Here is a 25643-nt window from a genome sequence, read left to right as displayed (position 1 = left end):
AATGCTTCATTTCCTTTCCAGTCATGCCATACCGGGTATTTATCACCAAACTTCGCAGACTGTCCGTACTCTCCGTTAAGGTTTGAGTAGTAACAGTGGTTGTACCACCAGGCTCCGCGTCGCCTTTCAGCACAGTTAACACTACTCCACTGGTCGTTGTCCTGGTCCTTTGTTGAAAATTTACTACCATTGTGATAAGCCAAACTGTCACCTAGAAAAGAGTATAGATAAAATCATAATCCATAATTTCATAAAAACTATACTCATAGCATTGTAGTCTCCACTGTAATCATCATTGTCCAGAATTAAAGAAAAGAATATAAATAAATAATTTTATAATAACAAACAAATGTGTAATGCATATTTTTATGCGACACAAATTATATTCTAAGAAAAAGCATCCGTATCAAATGATGGGTGAAAACTGGTTACACACCTCCTTTTTAAATACTACATGTTTTATGTTTAAAAATCATTGTTAAAAAGTTCATGTACACAATTGGGGAATAAACTTTACAACACATTTATAACAAGCAAATTCAAGGAATTGTGGTCCCCCGCTTTCGGTCAAGGTCAAAGGGTTAAAGTGTTTAGTATCCGATGAAGTCTTCTCACAAAGATTACATACGTGAAGTATGAAAGCCCTAGCCCTTGCCATTCAAAAGTTATGGTAAAGGTTCATTTTTTTCCTATTCACGAAAATTCTCCCAGGTAAACTTCAAAAGGTCAAGGTTTTTGATATCAAATGAAAGGTCTTGCCACAAAGAATACATATGTGAAATATGAAAGTCCTAGTATCTACTATTCAAAAGTTGTGGCAAAGGTCATAGTTTGTTAAAAGTAGGTTAAACTCCAAGGTCAAGGTGAAAGTGTCAAAGTTCTTTGTACCCAAAGAAAGGCCTTATCGCAAGGATTACATATATGAAGTATGAAAGCCCTAGCCCGTACCATTCAAAAGTTATGGTCAAGGTTAAAGTTTTTTCATACGTTCGGAAATCTCCAAGGTCAAAGTCAAAATGTCAAAGTTGTTGGTATCAAATGAAAGGTCTTGCCACAAAGAATATATATGTGAAATATAAAAGTCCTAGTATCTACGCTTCAAAAGTTATGGCCAAAGTAAAAGTATGAAATTTTTTGTGTAAAAGTGGGTCAAACTCCAAGGTCAAAAAGTCAAATTTGGTGGTACCCAAAGAAAGGTCTAATGTCAAGGAATACATATATGAAACATGAAAGTCATAGCTCCACTAAATCAAAAGTTATGGGCAAGGTTAAAGTGTTTGTGACGGACGGGCAGACGGACAGACTGACAGGCTGACGGACAGACGAATGAGATTTAATGTCCCCTCTCTTTCGCGAAAGCGGGGGACAATAAATGGCATGAGAACCTTGGTTGAAACATTTTACGCCTTAAAGACATTAAAGAGATGTGCTTGTAAAAATAAAAAAAAATGTTTTAAAGGGCTTACAAGATACTCAGTAACGCGTTTTTTAAAATTATTTGTTATAGGTTACTGGTATACTTTCCATCATTTCAAAGTGTAAATATTATGATAATATTCATTCAAACATGTCCAAATAATATGAAAAATTAAGATGTAACATCAACCATACTTTTTGTATCATAAGGAACATTGCATTATAAGCACTAATTTTTTCATTCAGTCAAAGCAGAATTTCGCAGGATATTCGTATCCCACCGTGTGATGAACGAACATTGTAATGATAAGACCTACCTGTGGTTCCTGAATACCCCGATACAGTGAGTATGTATTTATGGTATTTATCTCCAACGTAAAATGTAGAAAATTGAGCGTATGCTTCAGCACCATCAAAACTTTGTAGCTCAACCCGGAGTTCCTGGTCCTTGTTCTTTGTTAACTCATAGACTGCGTCATTTCCTTTAAAAATTACTACAGGTATTTTTCTTCATGATTCGAATATTTATTTTATTAATGCAATACATAACCTCTTTGTTGATATTTTAATGTAGTTAAATAATTAAATGTTGTTTTGTTAGACATTTTTTCTTTAGTTTTGTATATTATTGTCGATTTATTTTTCATATTTCATATGAATAAAACAAGATGTGTTTGTGAAACACTGATGCTCCCGTATGGCAACATAGCGAAGGTTAAGCTTTTTCAAATACAGATCAAATTTGTTGGTACCAAACTAAGGCCTTTTCACAAGAAATGCGAAATATAAAACGCTAGCTACATCTGTTCCAGGGTTATGACCAAGGTTAACATTTTATAATAATATAGGACAAACTCCGTTTCAAGGTCAAAGGGTCAAGGTTGTTGGGTTCTAAAGAAAGGCTTTGTCTCAAAGATTACGTATGGGAAGTAGAAAAGCGCTGGCCCTTACCGTTCAAAAGTTATGGTCAAGGTTAATATTTGTAAAAAGTAAGTCAAACTCCAAGGTCAAGGTCAAAGGGTCAAGATTCTTGATATCCAATGAAAGGTCTTGTCACAAGGATTACACATGTGAAAGATGAAAGCTCTAGCCCCTACTGTTCAAAAGTTATGGTAAAGGTTAATGTTTGTAAAAAGTAAGTCAAACTCCAAGGTCAAGGTCAAAGGGTCAAGATTCTTGATATTTCATGAAAGGTCTTGTCACAAGGATAACACTTGTGAAATATGAAAGCTCTAGCCCCTACTGTTCAAAAGTTATGGTCAAGGTTAATGTTTGTAAAAAGTAAGTCAAACTCCAAGGTCAAGGTCAAAGGGTCAAGATTCTTGATATCCAATGAAATGTCTTGTCACAAAAATTAAACTTGTGAAATATGAAAGCTTTAACCCCTACTGTTCAAAAGTTATGGTCAAGGTTAATGTTTGTAAAAAGTAAGTCAAACTCCAAGGTCAAGGTCAAAGGGTCAAAGTTTTTGATATCAAATGAAAGGTCTTGCCACAAGAATTCAATTTGTGAAGGATGAATGCCCTAGCCCGAAACCTTAAAAAATTATGGTCAATGTTGTATTTTTTAAAAAAAGGTCAAACGTCAAGGTCAAAAAGTCAAGGTTCTTGATATCCAATAGAAGATCTTTTCATTAGGATTATATATGTGAAGTATGAAAGCCGTAGTACATATTGTTCAAAAGTTATAGTCAAGGTTAAAGTTTTTGCGGACAAACAGACAAACAGAGAGACAGACAGACAGACAGACGGACATGACAAAAACTATATGCCCCCGAAACTTCGTTTACGGGGGCATAAAAATAAGTCAGCTGATTTTTTAGCAACTTTGTCATGTTCAAACTATCACTGCCTGTATCATAAAATAATTACAATTGTTACTACATTGCATATTGATTATTTTGAAGTTTTTTTTATTTGACGTAACTTAAAAATTCAGCAAAGGATTGTGTCTTATAAGTTGTTTGTGTCTGTTTCATTACAGAAGAATTTGTCTTGACTTTCTCTTGCATGCGATTGAATTAAAACTGAATCAAATTTCCTTTCATGTGGAAAGGAAAATTTGATATTGTTTACTTTTCTGTATCTTAAATCTTCCTTATAATGTTGTTTCGAGGGGCAACAAATATATTATTATTCTCTGATTTATTGTGATAACTTGACCATTTTGAAAGTGTATGTAAGAAGGTGCAACAGTTTTACAAGCATAGAACGTCAACAACAATACCCACTGTTACTATACATAAGAAGAGCATAAACCCCATTCCCCCGTTTATTACGTATCGATGATCAAATTTCATATATCGTGTTTCTTAAACTTATGATTTTTTGTAATGTTTTATTTGGATTTGGTGCAATTTCCGATAAAAAAAACTTTGGATATTTTGTAGGGATGGCAATCGATTACAGAATTGCTAATCGGCTAATCGCAAGACGTTCCGACCGATTAACCGGTTAGTCGTATCAAGATGTACATTTTGACATTTCTTCAAGATTTCAAGAAGGCTTAAAAAAGACGTCAGAAGTTACATTCTGTTAATTTTCTTGATCGGGATATTTTATGTGCATAAGAGTATATTTTATTTTAATTTCAATATACAAGAAAAAATAAAGAAACCATAAATCTTGCCTTAGAAAACAAACACGGATAATTTCCAACGCAGATGTTAAAGAAGTTTATTCTGCATTGTCTTAACTATGTCTGAACTCTTACTTTTCAATGTTTTCTTTTCTATTATAACATAACTTTTAGATAACGGCAAATATACACATAAATAAAAGTGCGTGCTAACTGGTGATGTTTTAAATATCATTAAAAAAACCACGTACATGACAGTCGGGATAACAAATTGTTTTAAAAACAGCAATTAACGCTTTACAAACTGACAAATTATCCCGTTATTTCAATAAGGAGAGCCATTCATACCTCCAAATTATTTAATTACAAGATAAAAACCCTAAATGAACTTTAGCAGCGGTTTCCTTTCTAAAATATGGATTTTAAGAAAATGTATTAAAATACATATAATATATTTTTTTTATTTTATCTGACTAACCGATTACGGATTTTCTAACCGATTAGCTTTGTTCCGACCGATTAATCGATTAACCGGTTAAGAATTGCCATCCCTTATATTTTATTTTTTAGTTATTTCCTGTACATAATTTTTACCTAAAATTAGGGCGTTGCATTTTCATTGACGGGGAGTATATTTGTGCAAATATTGTGAACCTATGGTAAAGTGTTATCCTATCCAGGCAGGATTATCTGTGTAGCAAGATTTATTGTTATTAATTATTCTACCTTCCGAAGGATTTACATTAGTTAGAATTGAAATTACAAATGATCCTATGTTGTGTTGGTTATGTGCCCTATATTTCTTTATATCTTTATATTTGTTGCACAAAGTGTTTTTTTAAATAAAAATTGAGAATATATGTAACACCGAAAACTGCACCGCGAATCCCCGATCGAAGTAGGCAAAAAAAAAAAACCGTCTTGATTTCAGGTAGCCTCAGAACTGTAGCTCTCCGAAAAAAAAAATATTGACAGACCGGAGAGCCACCCGTTGAAACAAGAGGCCCAGGGGCCACATCGTTCTCCTGAGGAACAAGCTAGGAAAAAGCAAAAAATCAGTTCAGTATTGAAAAGTTTAAATTTATTATAATATTGGGTTCGATGAAAGAGGGTTAGGGGGTACTTGAACAAACTTAAATCTACACTTCCTAAGAATACTTTTGAATTAATATGACAGATTATAGCTCTGTTGTTTATTGGTATGATCAACTTTTAATGATGCTTTTAAATTGATGATCAATCGTTGCTTTGTGAAGAATTTTTACGATTTCCCCCTATGAACTCTTATGTAAAACTTGATACCCTATTTTGGCCCCGCACTACCCCTGAAGGTCATGATTTAAACAAACTTGAATCTACACTACCCGGGGATGCTTCCATATACATGTAACTATAATCAATCATAACTTTGTTGTTTTCAAGAAGAAGAATTTAAAATATTTTTTCTATGTAATCCTACTTTGCAATTGGTTACCCATAATTGCCCCACCCTTGACCTGGGGATTACGTTTTGAAAAAAAAAAACTTGATTCTTCACTACCAGAGGATGCTGAAAGATCCATTTAACTATGACCAATCACGGCTTTGCTGTCTTTGAGAAACAGATTATTGAAGATTTTTCCTATCTATTCCAATTAAACTTTGATACCCTATTGTGGCCCCACCCTTCACCTGGGAGTCATGATTTGAGCAAACTTGAATCTTCACTACCAGAGGATGCTTCCACATGAGTTTCTTGAGAAGATTTTTAAAGAGTTTTCCAATGTTTTCCTATGTTAAATTTTCGATACCTCATTGCTACCCAACCATACCCCCGGGGTTCACGATTTGTACAAACTTTAATTTACACTATATCAGGATGCTTAATACGTTTCATCTTTCCTGGCCCACTGGTTCTTGAGAAGAAGATTTTTAATGAAAGATAACATTATCTTATTACTAATTCAAAATTATCTCCCCTTGGAAGAAGGTGTGGCAATTCGTTTGAACAACCTTAAATCCTCTTTACCCAAGGATACTTTGTGGCAAGATTGGTTGAAAGTGACCCTGTGGTTATTGAGAAGAAGATGAAGATGTGAAAAGTTTACGACGACAACAACGACGACAAACAAAGGACAAATTTTTATCAGAAAAGCTCACTTGAGCCTTTGAGCTAAAAACTGTACATTTATTGTGCACAAAAAGTTGCGCATAATTCTGGATTAATTCTTCCAATTTTTTTTAAAAAATTCCTTACTCTTCTATAACGTACTCTCGTTGTTAACATCTGCACGAAGTGCATTAGACCGATCAGATCTTTGAAACTAAAATGGCAGTATAAATAGACGAAATTTTCGATGATCTCAATTTTAGGACCAGAAGGGCTATTAACAGCAATCATAAGGGATGTTAAATGTTTTGTTTTGTTTTATACTAGGCGATATTTTGATACTTAGGAAATCCTCCAGATATGAAGAAAATAATGATAAAGTAAATAATAAACTCATTATCATGCAGCTATAATTAGAGATAATAAGGATTGTTTGTTAGAAAAAGAAGGGGAAAATGATACATAAATCTAACTTACCAATCCAGTAGTTTGTAGAGGGGTCGCCAAATCCTTGTTTGTAATCTCGCCAAGTCCGGTAAAAATCTGTAGAACCGTCCTGTCTTCTTTGTATTGCCTTTAACAAATTAATTAACTTATAACTTGTTTATTATAAATTCAGCAAGCAAAAGTAATTCAAGATTTATTCCCGTTTTTATTTATAGGATCTTGAAAAACACATACATATTCTATATTTTGTAAGAAAATTTTTTTTAAATCATTTAATTTATCTTAAAACATGGATTAAAATATTTTAAGTATAAAAATAAATTATATTTATACCCCCGTTTGAAAAGCGGGAGGGTATATAGTAATCGGTATGTCCGTCTGTTACGCTTTTGGGTATTTATCTCTTATCCGCAACTCCTCTCATATCACTGAATGAAATTTGAAGAAACTTTCACAGAATCTTTTTTATTACATATTGCCATCGTGCACCTCCTATATTACTTTTCGATCCGACACATATTTTGGGTTTCCCATAGCAAAACATGGACATAGTCATTATATTTATATCGGAGGTGGGGTATCATTTAGTGAGCTCATTGCTCACAGTACGTCTAGTTTTAATCTATAACAAAGTGTACTCACTGTCCACCCTCCTCCATCTGTACTCATGTCACAGTAAACAGACTTGACCTCAGAACCTACGGATATTCTGTATACACCGTCCCTTCCCTTTAAACTTGGGAACTTCTTAAAAATTTCTGCACAATCCTTCAGAAGCACTATGTGAGAGAAAATAAAATCGTTGCATATAAATGTTAGAGGCTTTTGTACACTTCACTATATAAGACAATGCTAAGGTAATTGTGGACTGACTGTCATTGTAAGGAGAAAATCTAACTAGGGTTTTGTCTTCTTTCAAATCCTTTTTTTTTGGAAATAAATATTGTGTAAACCAAATTCACATTGTATCTTTATCCGCAAACTTCAAGCACAATAGGCATTGTATTTTGGATACAGATGAACAAGACATACATGTAAATAAATTTCTAATTGTTTTCTTTAATATCTCTTTTTAAGTTAAATACGTTGATTTCTCGATAATTAAAAAGACATGTTAATTGATTTTGCAAAGTGAAAGGTCAAAATACTTATACGCTATCCCAACAATATATTTTTTATTTTTCTAAATTTCGATTGAGCATTATTTTATTTGTTTAGTTTTTAATTATAAACCTGGAATTGGTAACTTTTCTCTATATGTGAGTATGTATTTCCTTCCACCCCCCCCCCCCCTCCCCAGAAAAAAGAACCCTGGATCGCCACTTTTGCTTTTCCTAATACCTAATATTACGAGTTGCTGTCAATATCATACATATTTGTATATTTAATTTTATGAGCCAATTTCTGTCTCTGTCAATCAGGATAGAACTAATTTAGATAAATTTAAAAGTTTTATTTATAAGCATTGGAAATCTTAATTCATAGATCTAGTGTCAATCTTTTAAAAGAAATTTTAAAAGCATGGCTTTGTACAAAAAGAAGATAAAGTGTGATCAATGAAGTCCTGTATTTAATATTCCAGAGAAAGGAACTATTTTATAGAATCTCAGTGCACCTACAACTTATTGATTAATATAGATTGATAAAATCAAGATTCAAACATTATTCTGGAATTAACTGGACGATGATTTAACATTGTTTGTGGTACAAACTTCTAAAATATATCACATTATTATAATGCCAAATGTAATAACAACGCAAAATGTAATAATCTGGGATAATAGCATTTTGTGTTGTTAGACTTTACATTAAGATAAACGTAGAATGTAATTACACATATAGAATAATACGATTTTTGGATTCTAACATTTTGCTTTATTACATTTTGTGTTGTTCTCAACGCACAATGTACTTCATGCACTTATTGGATTTTACATTATGCGTTCCTTAATTTTTGTGTTGAGAACAATGCAAAATTCAATTAAACAATGAAACGAATTGTAATGAAAAAAATAATACACTACATAATGTAAAACACAAAAAATGATTTAAACATATAACAATACTTTGATTGACTTGTCGACTTATATATATACCAGTATCAGTCTGTATCATTTTCCCATCACTTACATTCTTTATTACCATAGATTGACCATGGGTCTATGAAAAGCTCTTCATATGCATGTACCACGTGCACGCTTACATTCGGAAGGGAATTAGAAGTGCACAGAGAAGTGGAGGTAGGGGTTACTTTGTATGTCGATCATTGTATTTTTATGCAGAAACTTTCCATTTTATTATTGGAGACAGAGAGAGTAAATTTAATTTCGCTGCATGGTCCGCAATCCACACAATTTATAAAAGAGTATGAAATTTTAATCGTTAAGAAACCCCCTTACCGCTAGAATTAGCATATATTTATTTTTTTTTTCCTTTCCGTTAGATTTCTGATTTCGCTACTCAACGGAAATTTATTCTCAACCTCATTGACCAAAAAGTCTGTAACATTTTGCTTTCGTGAAGTTTGCTTAATCTCGACATAAAAAATAACAACTCAAAATGCAATAGTCCAAAAATCGTGTTATTACATTTTGCGTTGATTTCGACACAAAATATAATTATTCTATAAAGTCTGTTTTTACATTTAACGTTATTACATTATGTGTTGATATCGACGCAAAATGTAATAATGCAAAAAACAATTATCCCAGCTTATCACATTACGCATTGTAGCATTGCGTAAATGATTTCTTAGCAAAATAATATCTATATTTATTAAAGAAACTTCAAGAGCTTATTCTAACCTACATTAAAGTTTGTTCCAATCATTGTTTTTCAAATTTATTTTATAATTTAAACTTGAAATAGATTGTAATATTATACCTTTTGACAAGATCCTGCTGGATTCATTCAGATCCCCACAAACAGTGTGTAGAGTATCATTTACAGAGTCGGTGAAATTTTCTAGCGCGTACTGTGTCTTTTTAACACGTTCATAAAAACTGTTCACACTGCATTTTTGTAATGTTACATTCATTGCATTCATTTGATATTGGAGCATTTCAATTTGTGGACTAACAGGGAAAACAAATTGCGATTTATTTAGTGCTTTTATTTTGTCCATTGTTCTCTGGTCTGTCATCTTCAATGTCTGTATGTCTGTTTTCAAGTCACTTACTATCTTCTTTGTTGACTTATTTAACAAATCTAGCTGTTTTTCAAAACCCTGAAGAGCTAAAGTTTTGCTTTCAATCACCTGGTCAATATATTGCATTTCTTCCTTTGTAAAGTTTTTATTGACATTCACCGTTTTGCTCACCATCTTGAATTTCTCTTTCAGTTCAATATTTTCTTCCTCCAATATTTGGTTTTTCGTTTCCAAGTTCCGTAAGTCCATTGACATCTCACTAAGCTTTGCCTTCATTACTTGTATATCTTTTTTGTTGTCGATGGCATCCATAACCAAATTCTGTATTTTTTGGACCATAGAGAAGCGGACCAGACTTTCCTGATTCAGAATGTCACGTAAGACATTGGACGCTTTATCTGATACAGTACTAGGGAGGAAACCATTTTTATCAGAAGCTTCGTTTTCAATTAAAGATAAATCACAAAATGTTCCATAAGCCAATACAGAGAGGATGAAACATTGTATCTGTAGATCGCCCATCTTTACAGGAGAGTAACTTATTATGTTTAAGGAAGTCGCTTATATGATGTTCAACAATGGGCCTTCGTTATCCGTTCGACTCATGAAGCACTTAAAAGTAAGTGTTTTTTCCTGAAAAGATGACTTAATACTTGACTTGCTTTCTTATAATAAATAAAATCTTTATTCAAAGTTAAAACCTTATCCGGAGTATCATTACTCTAAACCATGTACATAATGAGTAATAGATGAATTAAGTTTTTTTGCAGAAAAACAAGGACGATTAAATTATACTGGTATTTTATTTTCTGAAAATTCGTGTAACTTGGTTGAAAATTTAGCAATTGAACTAGGGTATAGATCGGACCACTCATCAGTGGTTCTTGGTATAAAATTTAATACCTTTCAGAAAGTAATAGGTCTTTGGAAATTAAACAACTCTTTACTTACTGACAAAACATATGTTAACAAGGTGAAAGAAACAATAAAATCTGTTAGAAACCAATTTGAAAAAAATGCTTATAGAAAATATGGATAACATTTTGAAGTCCTTTTAATGGAGAAGGATATGGAGATAACGAACAGTATTCAGTCTCAAAGTCCATAAAACAATACAGCAATAGAGCAGAGCAAACACGGACCCCCAGAAACTCAGAGGTGGGATCAGGTGCCATGGAGGAGAGAGCATCCCATGCAGACTGGAGATTAGAGGTGTTACAATCTCATATTCGTCATATAGAAAGAAAGATAAAAAGTAAAGATGAGAAACCTTGTTAAATCACCTGGAAGTGATGTTTTCATTCCTGATTTTTTTTTTAATCAGGGATCCGTTTTATAACCATCATAGTGTTTACCTCTTTTCACGCATAAGATTTTGCATAAATTCTGCTTCATCTGAATATAAAAATAAGTCTGCTAATAACGGAGCGCAATTTGTACCCATGTGTATTCCAATAGATTGTTGGAATACCTGGTCTCCAAAAACCACATAGATATTGTCAATCAGAAACTCAAGCATCTTCTTGATGTCAACTTCGGAGTACTTATGTGTGCAATCAGAATCTGTTTTAACAAAATAATTTTGCAAATGACAAATGACGAGGTAAGTAAATTTACGAGTTCCATTTTATTGAAGAAGCAGCTGTCATTGATATCAAAAAGTCTGGATTTTATTTTGTCGTGGGGAATTGTGTGTACAAAGTTGAAAAGTCAAAAAGTCAAAAGTTTTTAAGCTGTTGATTTTTGTAAAGTCTCGTGATTTAAAATTGTCCAAAAGTTCTTTAGAATTTTTAAGTATCCACATCTGATTCACACCACTTCTTGAATATAAAGTTGAACAGTACTCTTGAAGTTTTTCCTTCACTACTGTCAATATCTTAGTGAGGAGTAACGAAAGAGGCTTGGATGAACATTTACTGGAACCCGCACTGTATCTTTGTTTGTAAGGATTCTTATGAAGTTTCGGAATCCAATATAAACAAGGTAGTTCAAATTCATTTTGGCTCTGTGGAATATTAAAAGTATTCAAATTTGGCAGGCGATTATGAAGAATGTCTTCCTTAGAAAGGGGACCGGTCACGGTAGCCTAGTGGTAGAGCGTTCGCTTCGTGATCGGGAGGTCCGGGTTCGATTCTCGATCGCGGCGCCGCGTCATACCTAAGACGTAAACAAAGGTAGTGACTGTTCCTTCGCTAAGCGCTCGGCACTAGAAGTGAAAGTCACGGGTCTTTCGGATATGACCTTAAAAACGTAGGTCCCGTGTCACGGTATGTGTTGGCACGATAAAGAACCCTCACTGCTCAATTTGAAGCCCTTCACCGGCATCGGTGACGTCTCCATATGAGTTAAAAATTCTCAAGAGGGACGTAAAACAATATACAATCAATCAATCAATCCTTAGAAAAGGAAGTATGAGTATAAGTTGGATTACCACTTTTAGAATTTGTTCCAAGTTCTTCTAGAATGTAATTTATATAATGAGCCTTACAAACGAAGACAATGTTGTTACCTGCTTTGTCGGCAGGAACCAGTACATACTGATCATGTAATCTATCTAATTCTTTTTTCACTTCTGGTTTATTAAACACAGAAGGATAGATAGTTTTTATATTGCCCCTCAATCTTTTAATATGTGTCTTTAACATGGACCTGATACATTAAATCCATTCTGACAAGGTTTCAACGTATTCTTTTTCATATCTGGCCCATCGTCTGGCGTAATTTTCAACAGAATCAATAATATTTATATAATTATGACGCCAGTTGAAGGATCGGGGTTCCCTATATTTAGAACCTTTTAAAATAAGTGATCTAAGGTCCTCATTACAAACTATATGTACGTCACCTATTATAACGTGTCCAGCAGGACTATGGTTATAGGGTGAAGAAGAACATGAACACGAAGGAGGATTATGTTTCAGATAGTCGGTATCCAGGCCATGTAAAGTGTTTATTTGAAACGTAATTGAAAGTTTGGAAGCAATGGTCGATGTATATTTGTAGGAAATACAAGGTATAGTCTTTAACTTGAAATACGTGGAATACAAGATTGGACCCTTTTGTAATTAAGAATAATACTTATATTAACAGCATCAATTCCTTTATTGGCATATTGAAGTTTAAGGAAAAGACGGATTGTTTTAGCTGCATTTTCTCCCGTGAAACGTTCGGGTTTAAAAAGCCTATGATATGCAATATCCATAATCACAGATTCGAGCCTATATTCAGGTGACGAGGAATCTAAAATTGGATGTTCCTTGGCCTTTTCAAGAAGACTATTTAAAAGTTTCAAAGGGATAGAGTAAAGTTTTGTTCGAATATGATGTAGAACTAATTGTTGATTTACATAAGGTAGTAATGAATCAAAAGAGACGTCGTGAATTGCAGGTTTATTGTATGAACTACGTGACTACGCTTACTTTTCTGAGTATGGTTAAAAAGTCCCATCACATTTACATTATTATACTGTGGACTGGAAAGATTTCCAACACTATCGACATTGTCATTACATCCATAGGGAAAGGCTGCCCCAATAGTATTCTAATCCAAAATTCTTCTCGTTGTCTACGGAAAGGTGTACTCAGCGACGGACTATTTGTGTGGTGATAAATCTTTTCGAGAATTCTAACATTCATTGATAAAATAGAATTATCAGGTAAATTAAAATGTTTGTATAAAATCTGCTGATCACCATGATTTGAAGACCTGATTATCGCTTGCTCAGCGATCCCTTGGTTTCACCGACATAAACAAGTCCACACAGTTTACATTCTATTCCATAGACAACATTAGAACATTTGCAGTTCAGATTTTCCCAAGTTTTGGTACAGAAGCTATGTCCAGTAAGATTACTGGTGAAAGAAATGTTAGTTATCAAAATGTCAAGTTTTACAGTTTCGCACATAACATTTTGAAACAGAAGACATGGGATCTGTAATCCATTTAATCTTTTTTTCCATTTCTAAATTATTGAATACAGAAGGATAGATGATTTTTACATTGCCCCTCAATCTTTAAATACGCAATTTCAACATACATCTGACACACGATATAGGATTATATTTCAGATCACCATTATCCAGGCCCTGTAAAGTGTAATTGAAAAGTTTGGAAGCAATAGTCAATGTATATTTGTAGGAAATATAGGATGTAGTCTTTAACTTGAAATATGGTTGAATGCAAGACTGGACCCTTTCTGAATAAGAATATTACTTATATTAACAGCGTCAATTCCTTTGTTGTCATATTTAAGTTTAAGGAAAAAACGGATTCTTTTAGCTGCATTTTCCTCAGTAAAACGTGCGGGTTTAAAAAGCCTATGATTTGCAATATCCATAATCCAAGATCTGAGCCTATATTCTGGTGTCGAGGAATAAAAAAAAATATGCTTTCCATGTCTTTGAACAAGAATATTGAAAAGAACAAAGGGACACGGTAATTTTGGTGCGAGTATGATGAAGTCCTAACTGTTGATATACATAAGGTAGTAATGAATCAAAAGAGACATCGTGTTTTACAGGTTATTGTAAGACCGATGCCCATGACTATGCTTACGTCGCTTTTTTACGGTTAAAAAGGTCCTTTGGCCTTCGGCGTTTATGCAAAGTATCACACAAGCCAATCGATTGATCACTTCATGAAAGCGAAAAATAAGACAGTTATTCCTTAAAAATGCAGCATTAATGAAGAACAATATTTATCTGTTCATACGAAGAAAAAAAAATTTGAGTGTTTAAAATTCAGTGTTGAAAATATTGAATAAAAAGGGACATATAATGTATATTGTAGCTGTTCGTTATACGATACAGAAAAGAAATCTCTACTGAAATGAGTAAATAACATATAGTTGCTATTTAATTAAAAAAAAATTAATTTCCAATAATATGTTTGGTCTGATCATACTGTAAATCACTTTTTATTCGCGAGAACTTAATTTTCGCGTAACTACGCGAGACAGTGTGCTCGCGAAAATTTATTTCTCGCGCATAATACTATTCCTTAGGATTATACAGAGCAAAGACCTCAATTCGTGAAAATTTTGTCTCGCTTATAAAGAATCAATGACTATCTCGCAAAAAAAAAGTGTCGCAAAATTTAAGTGATATACAGTAAATGATTCCTAGCTTTTGTGTCTGATCATCATCAGTGTCTTTTGAAGAGCTTCATGTTTATTTTCCCATTCATACCATGTGGGGTAATTATAACTAGAATCATTAACAGCAGACTGGGCGTACAGTCCGTTCAGGTTTGCGTGATGACCGTCCTTGTACCACCAAGCTCCGTGGAATGTTGTAGCACAGTGACGCTTACCTCTGTCGTTGTCCAGGTCTTTTGTACTGAATTTATTACCATCATGATAAGCCAAACCGTCACCTAGAAAAGAGAATTTATAATATTATAATCTGTAGTTCAATGAGACAATATTCGTAACATCGTGTTTTATTAGTTTTTTTCTTTCTTATTACTCGTTGTTTAGATTACAACCATGTGAAGATTTTGTATCTATCTATCTATCTCTCTCTCTCTCTCTCTCTCTCTCTCTCTCTCTATCTATCCTACTCTTTTCTATCTAATTTATTCTATCGATCGATCGTTCGTTCGTCACCCTCACATCCATCCATCCATCCATCCTAACCCTCACAATACTCATCTATATATCTATCGTTACCCTCACAATACTCATCTATTTCCTCGGGGTAAATGATAAGCGTATTAATAAAATATAAATGTGTAATATATTATTTTTTAACACACATATTACATTTCAAGATGAATCTTAATCAAAACATTCTAAAATATCTAATGATTTGAAAAGTGTTTGTACGTAAAAGACATGTATATATCTTTGTATGTATATTGATAACTGATGATATCACAGATGAAAATAACTATTTTTTGTTGTCATTTTGCTTCATGTATGTAAAATTTATGATAATAAAAGTAATCATAACGAAACGAGTTCGTGTACATAATTGGCTTAATAGTCTTGTTATACTGAATATTTAAGGAATGTATTTCATAGCTATCCACGTTATACTGTAATATTTCCATTTCTATTTGTGTTCTCTGTTGTAACTCTTTGAAAATTAGTAGGGTCGATTTCTTGGTCATTCTAACGGAATGTAAATATCGTCAAGAAATAGGGCCGGAGTTAAGGAGGGCTAACAAGCATGTAAATCTCGTGCGACTGTCTTAGTGTCTGACGCCAGGGAGGCCTAATATGCAGGTAAATCTCGTGCGGCTGTCCTTGTGTTTGACTTCCAGTAGGCGGGGACTATTGAAATTGACATGAGAGGCCTCGTGTATGAATCGTTTAGACAACATTTTGAAATTACGATTTTTTTCACAATGAAATGGAAATGTAAGGCATCACTGTCTAGTTAGAAGAATATGCCAGGGACATCAACAAAAGTTGGAAACGTGGGATAATTTATGCATAATGAGGTCCAACCGTTATGCAAATTATCCCACCTTTCCAACTATCGTTGATGCTCTGGCATAATCTACTTACTAGACAGTGATTCCTTAATAACCTTAGCTGAGCCAGCTTACGCTTTAAAAGTGTACCTTGCGTAGCTATCAAATCCATAGTATGATATATTTTTCCTTCATTTTGAAATGTAAATTCTAAGACAATTTCCATTCAAAAATGTCTTCATAATTTGAAAAAATAAAATGTGAGGTCAATCAAACTTTTTTGATGCAAGTCAAATTGTGACGTAAGAAACATGATTTTTTTTTTATACACTAATTTTTCTGGCCAGTTAAAAGGGTTTTAAATGCGGAATCAAATTACAAACTGATATTCCAATCCCTTTTGATTTCTGAACATTATGTATCATTATTATGAGTAGACCTACCTGCAGTTCCTGAATATCCCGAAACAGTGAGATTATATTTACTTTACGAATTTCTTTATTGAGAACATTATTTTACTAGACCATGTATTACGCGTGCACTCAGTCAGTTACTTATTCCTCTGTTAATTTTTATCTCGAAGACCTGGACGTTATCATCTAAGGCACGTCGCTTGGCAACGAAGCAATCTACGTTCAGAAGTCCCAAGATCATTAACTTAGAACAGACTTCAGTCGAAATTTCACTACAATATAAATTTTGAAATAATTTTGATCATAATTTTTTTTTATCATATGATTATATTTAAATGCTATACAAAACCACATTTTTAACTTAAGTCTGTTTTCAGTTTTAGGCTTGGTGGGGTACGGAATACAATAGCCGAACCTGTGTCTCCATGGAGTCGACATATAAATGAAATTAACTAGTTTTCATTGATGAAACGTCGTCAATATATGCCGCTTGAAAATTCTCTTCTTTTCATATAGTAGATATTGAATAAGTTTTGCTTTAAAGAATTATCAAAACAGGTTCGCTGATAAATAGCACAGTCCGTGCCTATTGCAATTCCAACGGATAGTTGGAAGACTTATTGCCAAAATTACATACTGTAAACCAACTATTATTCGCGTCATCTTTTATTCGCGATTCATCTATCTGAAATCCATTCGCGACAATTAATTTTCGTGACCGAAGAAAAATTCTTTACAAATAATTATCAAAATTATTGGTTCGCGGCGATTAATATTCGCGAGCAAAAGTAGGTCGCGAAACTCGCAAATATTTCTCGCACGCGAATAAAAGATGATTTACTGTATATCTTGTCAATGAGGAACATCAGCATCTTTATGATATCAATTTCAAAGTATCTGTATAAAAAGTTAGAATAATTTAATCTTTTTTCTAAATCAATGGCATCTTATCCCCCCAAAAAATCTTTCTGGATAAGATATAAATCTAGATTGATATCTTATAATGTAAATGATACATAAACTTATCTTACCAATCCAGTAGTTTGTAGATGAATCCCCAAATGCTTGTTTATATTCTGAGCACGTCCTGTAAAAGTCTGTAGATCCGTCCTGTCTTCTTTGTATAGCCTGAAACATTAAAGAAGGCTGTCTCTTTTATTTGCTTTGACATGGAGTAGGTTTCATTAAAAGACCCATGCATATATTTAAAGATAAAGGTCTCTTTACAGTTTTAAAGGTAATTCCACTTTCCTAAAATGTCATAGGTTTTTGCATTTACTACCGTTGTGATAAGCCAAACTTTCACCTAGAAAAGAGTATAGATAAAATCATAATCTATAATTTCATAAAAAACAATACTCATAGCATTGTAGACTGCACCGTAAACATCATTGTCCAGAATCTAAGAAAACATTGTAAATGAATAATTTTATTTTAAAAAACAAATTTGTAATGCATAGTTTTATACTACACAAATTACATTATAAGAAAAAGCTTGTATCAAAGCATGAGTGAAAACTGGATATCACATCCCTTTTTAAATAGTACATTTGTTTTATGTTTAAAAAATCCTTGTTAAAAAGTTCATGTACACAATTTGGGAATAAACTTCACAACGCATTTAATAAATGGCTTGAGAATCTTGGTTGGAACATTTTACGCATTTAAGACATTAAAGAGGTGTTTTTGTAAAAATAAAAAAATAATGTTTTAATGATCCTCTCTACAAAATTGCAAATTTTTTTTTTTAGATTTGAGAAAAATATATCGTAAATGGAGTTAATATTAACCTTATTTATTAAATTTTTAGTATGATGCGTGGCATTTACCCCCGGAAAAATGTTCAAAGACAACACAGTATCAGTGAATAGAAATCACTGTTAATTACTTCAATAGAGAAATACATGTTAATAACACCTTCAGTTAATATATCTTTTAAAATGTTAAGAATTCTCAATTTCATTACGAATTGATTAATATATTGTAAATTTCTATTTCTAAGGGCAGATCACTCTAACTGCAGAAAAATCCCTTAGAATCAGAACTCTTTAGCGTGCAGTGTAGAGAGGGATCTTAAATATAAGTATAACACGTTTCTATTTAATTTATTTGTTATAGGTTACTAGTATACTTTCCATCATTTCAAAGTGAAAATATGATAATATTCATTCAAACATGTCCAAATAATATGAAAAAATAAGATGTAAAATCAACCATATTTTTTGTAACATAAGGAAGATTACTTGATAAACACTAATTTTTGCATTCAGTCAAAGCAGAATTTTATTATGAAGTGATGGATTAGTATCCTGTGTGATGACTGAACATTGTATTGATCAGACCAACCTGCGCTTCCTGAATACCCCGATACAGTGAGTACGTGTTTACTGTATTTATCTCCAACATAAAATGTAGAGTATTGAGCGTACGCTTCAACGCCATCAAAATCTTGTAGCTCAACCCGGAGTTCCCGGTCCTTGTTCATTGTTAACTCATAGATTGCGTCATTTCCTTTAAAAAATACAACAGGCAATTGACTTTATTTTGGTAAACAATGTTTCGAATACTTATTCTATTAATACATAACGCACTTTGTTGATGTTTACTTATGATTAGATATTGTTTTGCTAGACAATTTGTTTTGTTTTGTATATTTTAGTCGATTATTTTAACGATATTTTACAATTTTTGTTTTGATTTTAAAAGTCAATTTTAATATCTTTTATATGAAATAAGATTTTTAACTAGTTTTTGTGTGAAATGCTATTACAATATATAAGTTGTAATATTATAAAGAAAATAATAACTTCAAATCTGTGTCCAAGTACCTTTAATATTATAACACGTATTTTACATTTTTCAAGCAGGCAATATTAAATAAAATGAAGGATATGGAAAAACCGAACATTATTCAATATGAAAGTCCATAAAAACAATACATAATAGGAGCAGAACAAACACGGACCGCTAAAATAACACAGGTGGGATCAGATGCCATGGATGAGTGAGCATCCCCTGCTTACCGGTCACACCCGCCGTGTGGTCCTTGTCACGATTGGGAAATAACGGAAAAATCCGTCCTCAATTCAGTGTATAAATAATGGACTAACAATTAGTATGAAAAACGTCCATGAGCATTTGACTCAATGATAAATTATATTTGCTGACAAGGCCATTGTATCGACCAAAGAACTTACGAAATGATAACTTTAAACGAGATCGCTGATATTCTTATTTCATTAACTTGTTTGTCAATAATTTATACCTCGTATATAAAGGCCATATGAAGATGATGAAGATATATTGCAGCATAAGTAATTGAAGTTGACGATAGAAAAGGCATCACGTTTGTTCCGTCCCGGAATTTTTGTATGTGTATCTTGGTTCTTTATTTTATGCGCAGAAACGAGCCTCATTTTGATTGTTGACAACATGTGCTTCGGAGCACACTGTTTTTCGCCTTTAATCAGTTTTTCTTTTTGACTATCTTGTCTTAAGCCCCAGCGTAAGTCTTTTTCTAGCATTATGTTAAAATAGAATTTATTATTTGTCTATATTAGGATGTTTTTTTGGTATACTAGTGAAATGTATCTATATGTTAACATGTCTGTGTCAGAGAAATTCAGGTTAGGTTTTTTCATCTGTGTAATCTATTTGTATCAGTATATCTGATAATTATACAATCTACTTCACATTATACTTATACCTGAAATGCTAGTCTTAGGTCCAGTCTTATTTGAATCTAGTCAACTGTTAATTATTTTATTTTAGCCGTGTTATGCACATGTACTTAAGATACTCAAATTCGGCTCATATAATTAGATGGATTTACCAGTGTCAGATGAAAATGTTTGCACTTTAAAGTTTATTACATTATCCATTTGATTGATGTCTTGATATGAGTTATACATGTTATACACATAATATGCTGAAGGATGGATTCATGTATACAAGTATGGTCGTCAGTTTATGTCACTGTTAGTGTATGATGTACTCTGTGTCATATTATTCAGATTCTAATTCTTTTTTTTCTGTTCCTTTACAGTTCTTTTACCACATATTCAATAAACGCCTTTCAAGCCTCAGAGGTGTTTGTTGGGGTTATTACAACAGTAGTTCTCCGGAGCAAGAGACTTCGACAACGTTTATCGTAAACATTGGTTGTTAGCTAGATTACCATTAACATTATTTTTCAAGTAAAATATCCAAATATGAAACAGATGTGTCAGACTCTGTGGTATGTTTTATCTCAAGCTCACCAGGATATATCAGATCGACATAGGAATGGAAATAACCATTGTTAATTGACAATATGTCGTCGATATATCTAAATGTTGAGTTGAAGGCGAAAGCAAGTCACTGGATGAAAAATACAGTTTCCGCATGGCTGAAACTCTACTGAAACTCTGCGGAAACTTAAGGTTACTAATAGTTTCCGCAAAGTTTCAGTGCGGAAACTTCAAGTTTCATCAAGTTTCCGCAGTGCGGAAACCAAAGGTGTCCACGAATCCAAATAGTTTCCGCAACTGAAACTTGCTGAAACTTGAGGTATACGCAAGGTTTCAGTATGCGTATATGGTTGAAATACATATGGTGTACCATTGGTATCCGCAACTGAAACTTGCTGAAACTTAAGGTTTACGCAAGGTTTCAGTATGCGTATACGGTTGGAATACATATGGTGTACCATAGGTTTCCGCAACTGAAACTTGCTGAAACTTGAGGTTTACGCAAGGTTTCAGTATGCGTATACGGTTGAAATACATATGGTGTACCATAGGTTTCCGCAACAGAAACTGTACTATCAATTATACAATTTAGCCCAGCTTTTCAACCAAAACTCATTTTCCCCCTGAATTTTCATATTGGAAAAAACAAAACACACTCACACTAGTTATCAAAGAATATTTAATATTATTATCAACATTTACATACATTGGCTTGGCCATTTATTTTCTCTTGCATCATAAATATTTTTACAACTAAGTCCGAGCTCTCATGTCACAACAGGAGGACAGAGAAAATGTCTGCATTTAATGATGTCTCATACATGAGAGATATAATGTTGTGAGAGGAACTTGGAACTGCAATCAATCAACTAAACCTGAATTCAGTATAAGCAAGTCTAGTATCATCAAGGAAATGTAAAAGTTCACATCATTAGTAGCCAATAAGCACCAAAGTGGATTTCTTTGTTAAATATTCAGTTTGTAGTCCATCATCAACCAACAGAAAAGTCCTTGAGTGGTCCACATTTTTGAAGACTCACTTGCACTTCAAGTTCAAGTTGGATTGACCTATTGAAAATATATAAAAATATAGTTTAACAAAATCCCAATCTAAATAAAACAACATGTTAGATCCTCTTGCATACTCGCTACACAACATCTAACAGCATCCATAGAAGGTCATGTCAAATGTCAAATACGGAACAACTCAGACTCTAGACTTAATCATTCCAATAAATTAAATACAATAATTTTTGCATTCGAGTATTTGATTGGTTAATAGAATCTAACGTCTGACGTGACACTCTACAGGATGCCATTAGATTTTAGCCAATATTTGCGCAGATCTAACATTTAATTTTAATAAGATTGACAAACTGAAAGTTCCTAAAACTGTTCTAGCACAAGCCTTATTTTGATTAATTTCAAATTTTCAGCATTTTTGATCAGAATGATTTAAAATAAAATCTAAAAATTTATCAAGTTTAAAATCGCATTAGTTTATTAAAGTTGCCTCTTTTACACACTTGACAAGGGATAATGAAATACACAAACTTGAATGTATTTAAATGTACTGAATAAGTATGTATGGATTTGTTTCTGATAAGATTTTCAGAGTAAATTAAGGATTTTTTTCTTCATTTTACTTGTTCATCAAAATATTTTTTGTACCCCTAACCTAGACCCTTAGACCATGATTCATGATATTTGAATAACAACTAGAGGCCCAAAGACCTTATAGGTCACCTGAGTATCATGTAAAGCCTAGAAAAAAATATGTTTGTTCCCGACTGACCCTAATATATAGTGCCGACCCTAAATTTTTTTTAATGCTTTTGTCCCATGAAGTGCAAGATTTCACCCAGGGAATTATAGTCTCCAACTTTGCAAGCTTTTCAACATGCTCAAGACAGAAAGAAGTTGGAGTTAACTTTCTTTTAAGTCACAGAAATGCTTGAAAACACCATTTTTTTTTTGTCATTAATGTTACTTCTATACACTTTTTCATTCAAGCAGCAAAAAAAACAAATGTTTCAAAAAAAAGAATAATTACCTTCCTATATCTACCTATATTTTTTCAGCCTGAAAGGGAAAACAAATATTTTTTTTCTAGGCCTAACAACTTCCACTCAATTGAGTTTTGTTCGTAATTTAAACAAAAGGCCATGAAATTCACAATTTTGAAAGACACACCTTTGTTTATCATAATTATACACTTAGTTAACATGCTTACTTTGGTTACTAAATACCCAAAGGTAGATCAGAGTAATAAAGATACAATGCAATTCCATTTTATAACCACGAGTTGTGTACACCACCCCACAGGAACCACTAACCCTGGGGCCACACATTTCAAAATTTACTAAATGTTTTCATAGGTTTTATTTCATCTTAAATGGTTTGATTAATTCCAAAGAGCTATAAGACCCACCCTAATACTAGAATCCCTGACCCTGGGGTCATGAATTTCATAATTATGGTAGAGGACTCAATGCCGATTACAATCATACCAACAGTTTGACTGCTTGATGTTCAGGAGGGGAAAAGAAGAAGGGGATTTTCAAAGATTGCATGAATTTTAGTGGTTTTGGCCCCACCCCTCAGGCCCGCGGGGGAGGGGGGGATAAAATTTATAAATTTTGTTCCCCTTCACCAAAATTGGCTGAAATTGGTTGAGCGGTTGCAGAGAAGCTGAAAATCATGATAATAGTTATCTTAAATAAATCATACAATTTTAGTAGGTAGCTCACAAAATGAGACTTTCTAAGAAAATGTTAACATCTGTTTATTTCATGGAAACATATAAATATATTATATAAAACTTAAAAAGTAGAGGAAAGCAGCTTACATGTTTACCCCTTCCCCCCCCCTCCCCAACCCCACAACACACTGACTATGATCATGACGATAAATACTAAATAGAGAGCTTAACATGACACAGTGAGATTAACAAAACAATAGAAAATAAAAACATAAACTTTATGCTTTAGTCCTTAATTTCCTAAAATAGAGCTACATAAATTATATTAAGTTCTTACTCACTGTTAAAACATACCTTTTAACTGAAGTATTCTTCATCCTCTCCTATTAGCCTTAGTTTCCAGATGATTTGTTCAGTGGATATCTGAAATTAAAATAGATCAAATTAGTACAGTACCGTACATTAATAACTGTTTTTGTTTTTAGCATGAGCTAGGAAAAGTTCCAAAAACCACTTGCATGTCCATTTCCTTGCACCTGACATTCAGTTAAAATTCTAATAGACACATGACAAAGAAAAAAATGATGGAAAATAGGAAGTGGGAATAGCTAGAAGACACCTTTAAAAGTTCTTGAAAAGCAATTATATCTGAGAGTGAGAAAAATTAAATAAGTTACAATTTTTCATAAAAGCAAGACTACATCTAAATTATGTTTGTTTAAGATATGTAGGCCTTCTTTGATTCAAAATTATAATCCATTTAATACTTTATTTTATTTATTCCATTTTGCATAAAGGGCAGATAACTATTTATATAATAAGACAGAACTATGACTCTTTAGTGGCCACAATCTTTTTAAAATTAGATGTTAGATCCGCTCGCATACTCGCTACACTAACATCTAACAACATCCCATAGAGGGTCACGTCAGAGGTCAAGTTCGGAACAACTCTAGACTTATTCTCCTCGATAACGTCAACAAATAAACAATGATTTTGCCAGAAACGATTTGATTGGTTGATAGAATTTGACCTCTGACTTGACCCTCTATGGGATGTTGTTAGATGTTAGTGTAGCAAGTATGCGAGCGGATCTAACATCTAATTTTAATTAGATTGTAGTGGCCATTGTTGAAAATTGATTTAATTAGTGATAGAAATATGACAAATGGTAAACAGCTGTAAACAGAGAGATTACAAAAATCTTATTTGTGTATCAGTCATTTTATCAAGTCAATAAAATTTAGAAGTCATATAGACGTAAAAGTATTACAGTCAAATTTTCATAATGGGTCACACAGTGTGGCCCAGTGGTTAGAGCGACACGCCTCAAGTTGGGAAGTAGGTGCTGATTCTTACATCACGGGTCTGAATCCAATGTAGTACATAGAGACCGCTACCTCGGATGAGAGCAGAGACTGTGTTGGTGATGTATCCACATGAATAAAAAGTTCTCTAAACGGATATCATAATTTCTACGAGCAACAAACAAATACTAGTATATATGACTATATAATATCAATGCATGCAACTTAAGAAATTGATAATGGCCAATTGCTCATTTCATCAAGCTCCAGTCTATCATAATGCAGAATTTATATACAGGTAAACAATAGCTGTTCTGTTGATATCAAGAGAATCATGTTTATGGTTAATATGATTTAAAAGTAATATTTAGAAACTGCACGGTGCAGCATCACATTTAATATTTGAAGCCCAGGGTACAAAAATAACATAAGTATAATTTCTAATGAAGAATTAAACCATGCATACTAAATCAAGTTTCCGGTTGCTTCAGTAGTCTTATTTATTTCATATAGATCAAAACATGCATATATGTCAACATGAAATTAAAATTTAATTTAAAATAAATATCATTTTAAGTTTAATTCATCATAATTATGCCTTGTAAGAAAAAATGCTTATGTATCTTTGTATATAAATAGTTTATTCACTTTCGACATTTGCTTTAAAATCCTTGTGTATGGTATGAAAATAAAATACTTCAACTTGAATAATGTGCGGCATTATGAAAATTATCAAGTCACTTTCATAGCCCAAAAATCTGCAAGTTCTCAGGAATTTTACTTTCATGACTACAACATGTACAAATTGGCATTTCACAGTGATACAATACTACACGATGGTATTCTCCCATCATGATGCCCTCTTACATGTCTAATATTTACGATTCTAGATTGCATGT

General features: G+C 32.9%; 1 protein-coding gene across 1 annotated transcript in view; it reads right to left on the bottom strand.

The window, feature by feature from the left end:
• Positions 1-17: 17 nt before the first annotated feature.
• The window catches only part of LOC134246090 (uncharacterized), a gene marked incomplete at its 3' end in the record, with an annotated part of 38522 nt that continues 12896 nt past the window's right edge, over positions 18-25643 (bottom strand). The window contains 7 exon segments of the mRNA XM_062728370.1: positions 18-211; positions 1734-1898; positions 6560-6656; positions 7172-7308; positions 9413-10237; positions 14802-15050; positions 18854-19018. Of these exon segments, the coding sequence (XP_062584354.1) occupies positions 18-211; positions 1734-1898; positions 6560-6656; positions 7172-7308; positions 9413-10237; positions 14802-15050; positions 18854-19018 (1832 nt within the window).

This window comes from Saccostrea cucullata, unplaced genomic scaffold (assembly GCF_032062105.1).
Source record: "Saccostrea cucullata isolate Sc308-1 unplaced genomic scaffold, CSIRO_AGI_Scuc_v1 ctg217, whole genome shotgun sequence".
Taxonomy (NCBI): Eukaryota; Metazoa; Mollusca; class Bivalvia; order Ostreida; family Ostreidae; genus Saccostrea; species Saccostrea cuccullata.
Note: the sequence above shows the minus strand (reverse complement) of the source record. Positions and strands in the feature narration are given on the sequence as shown.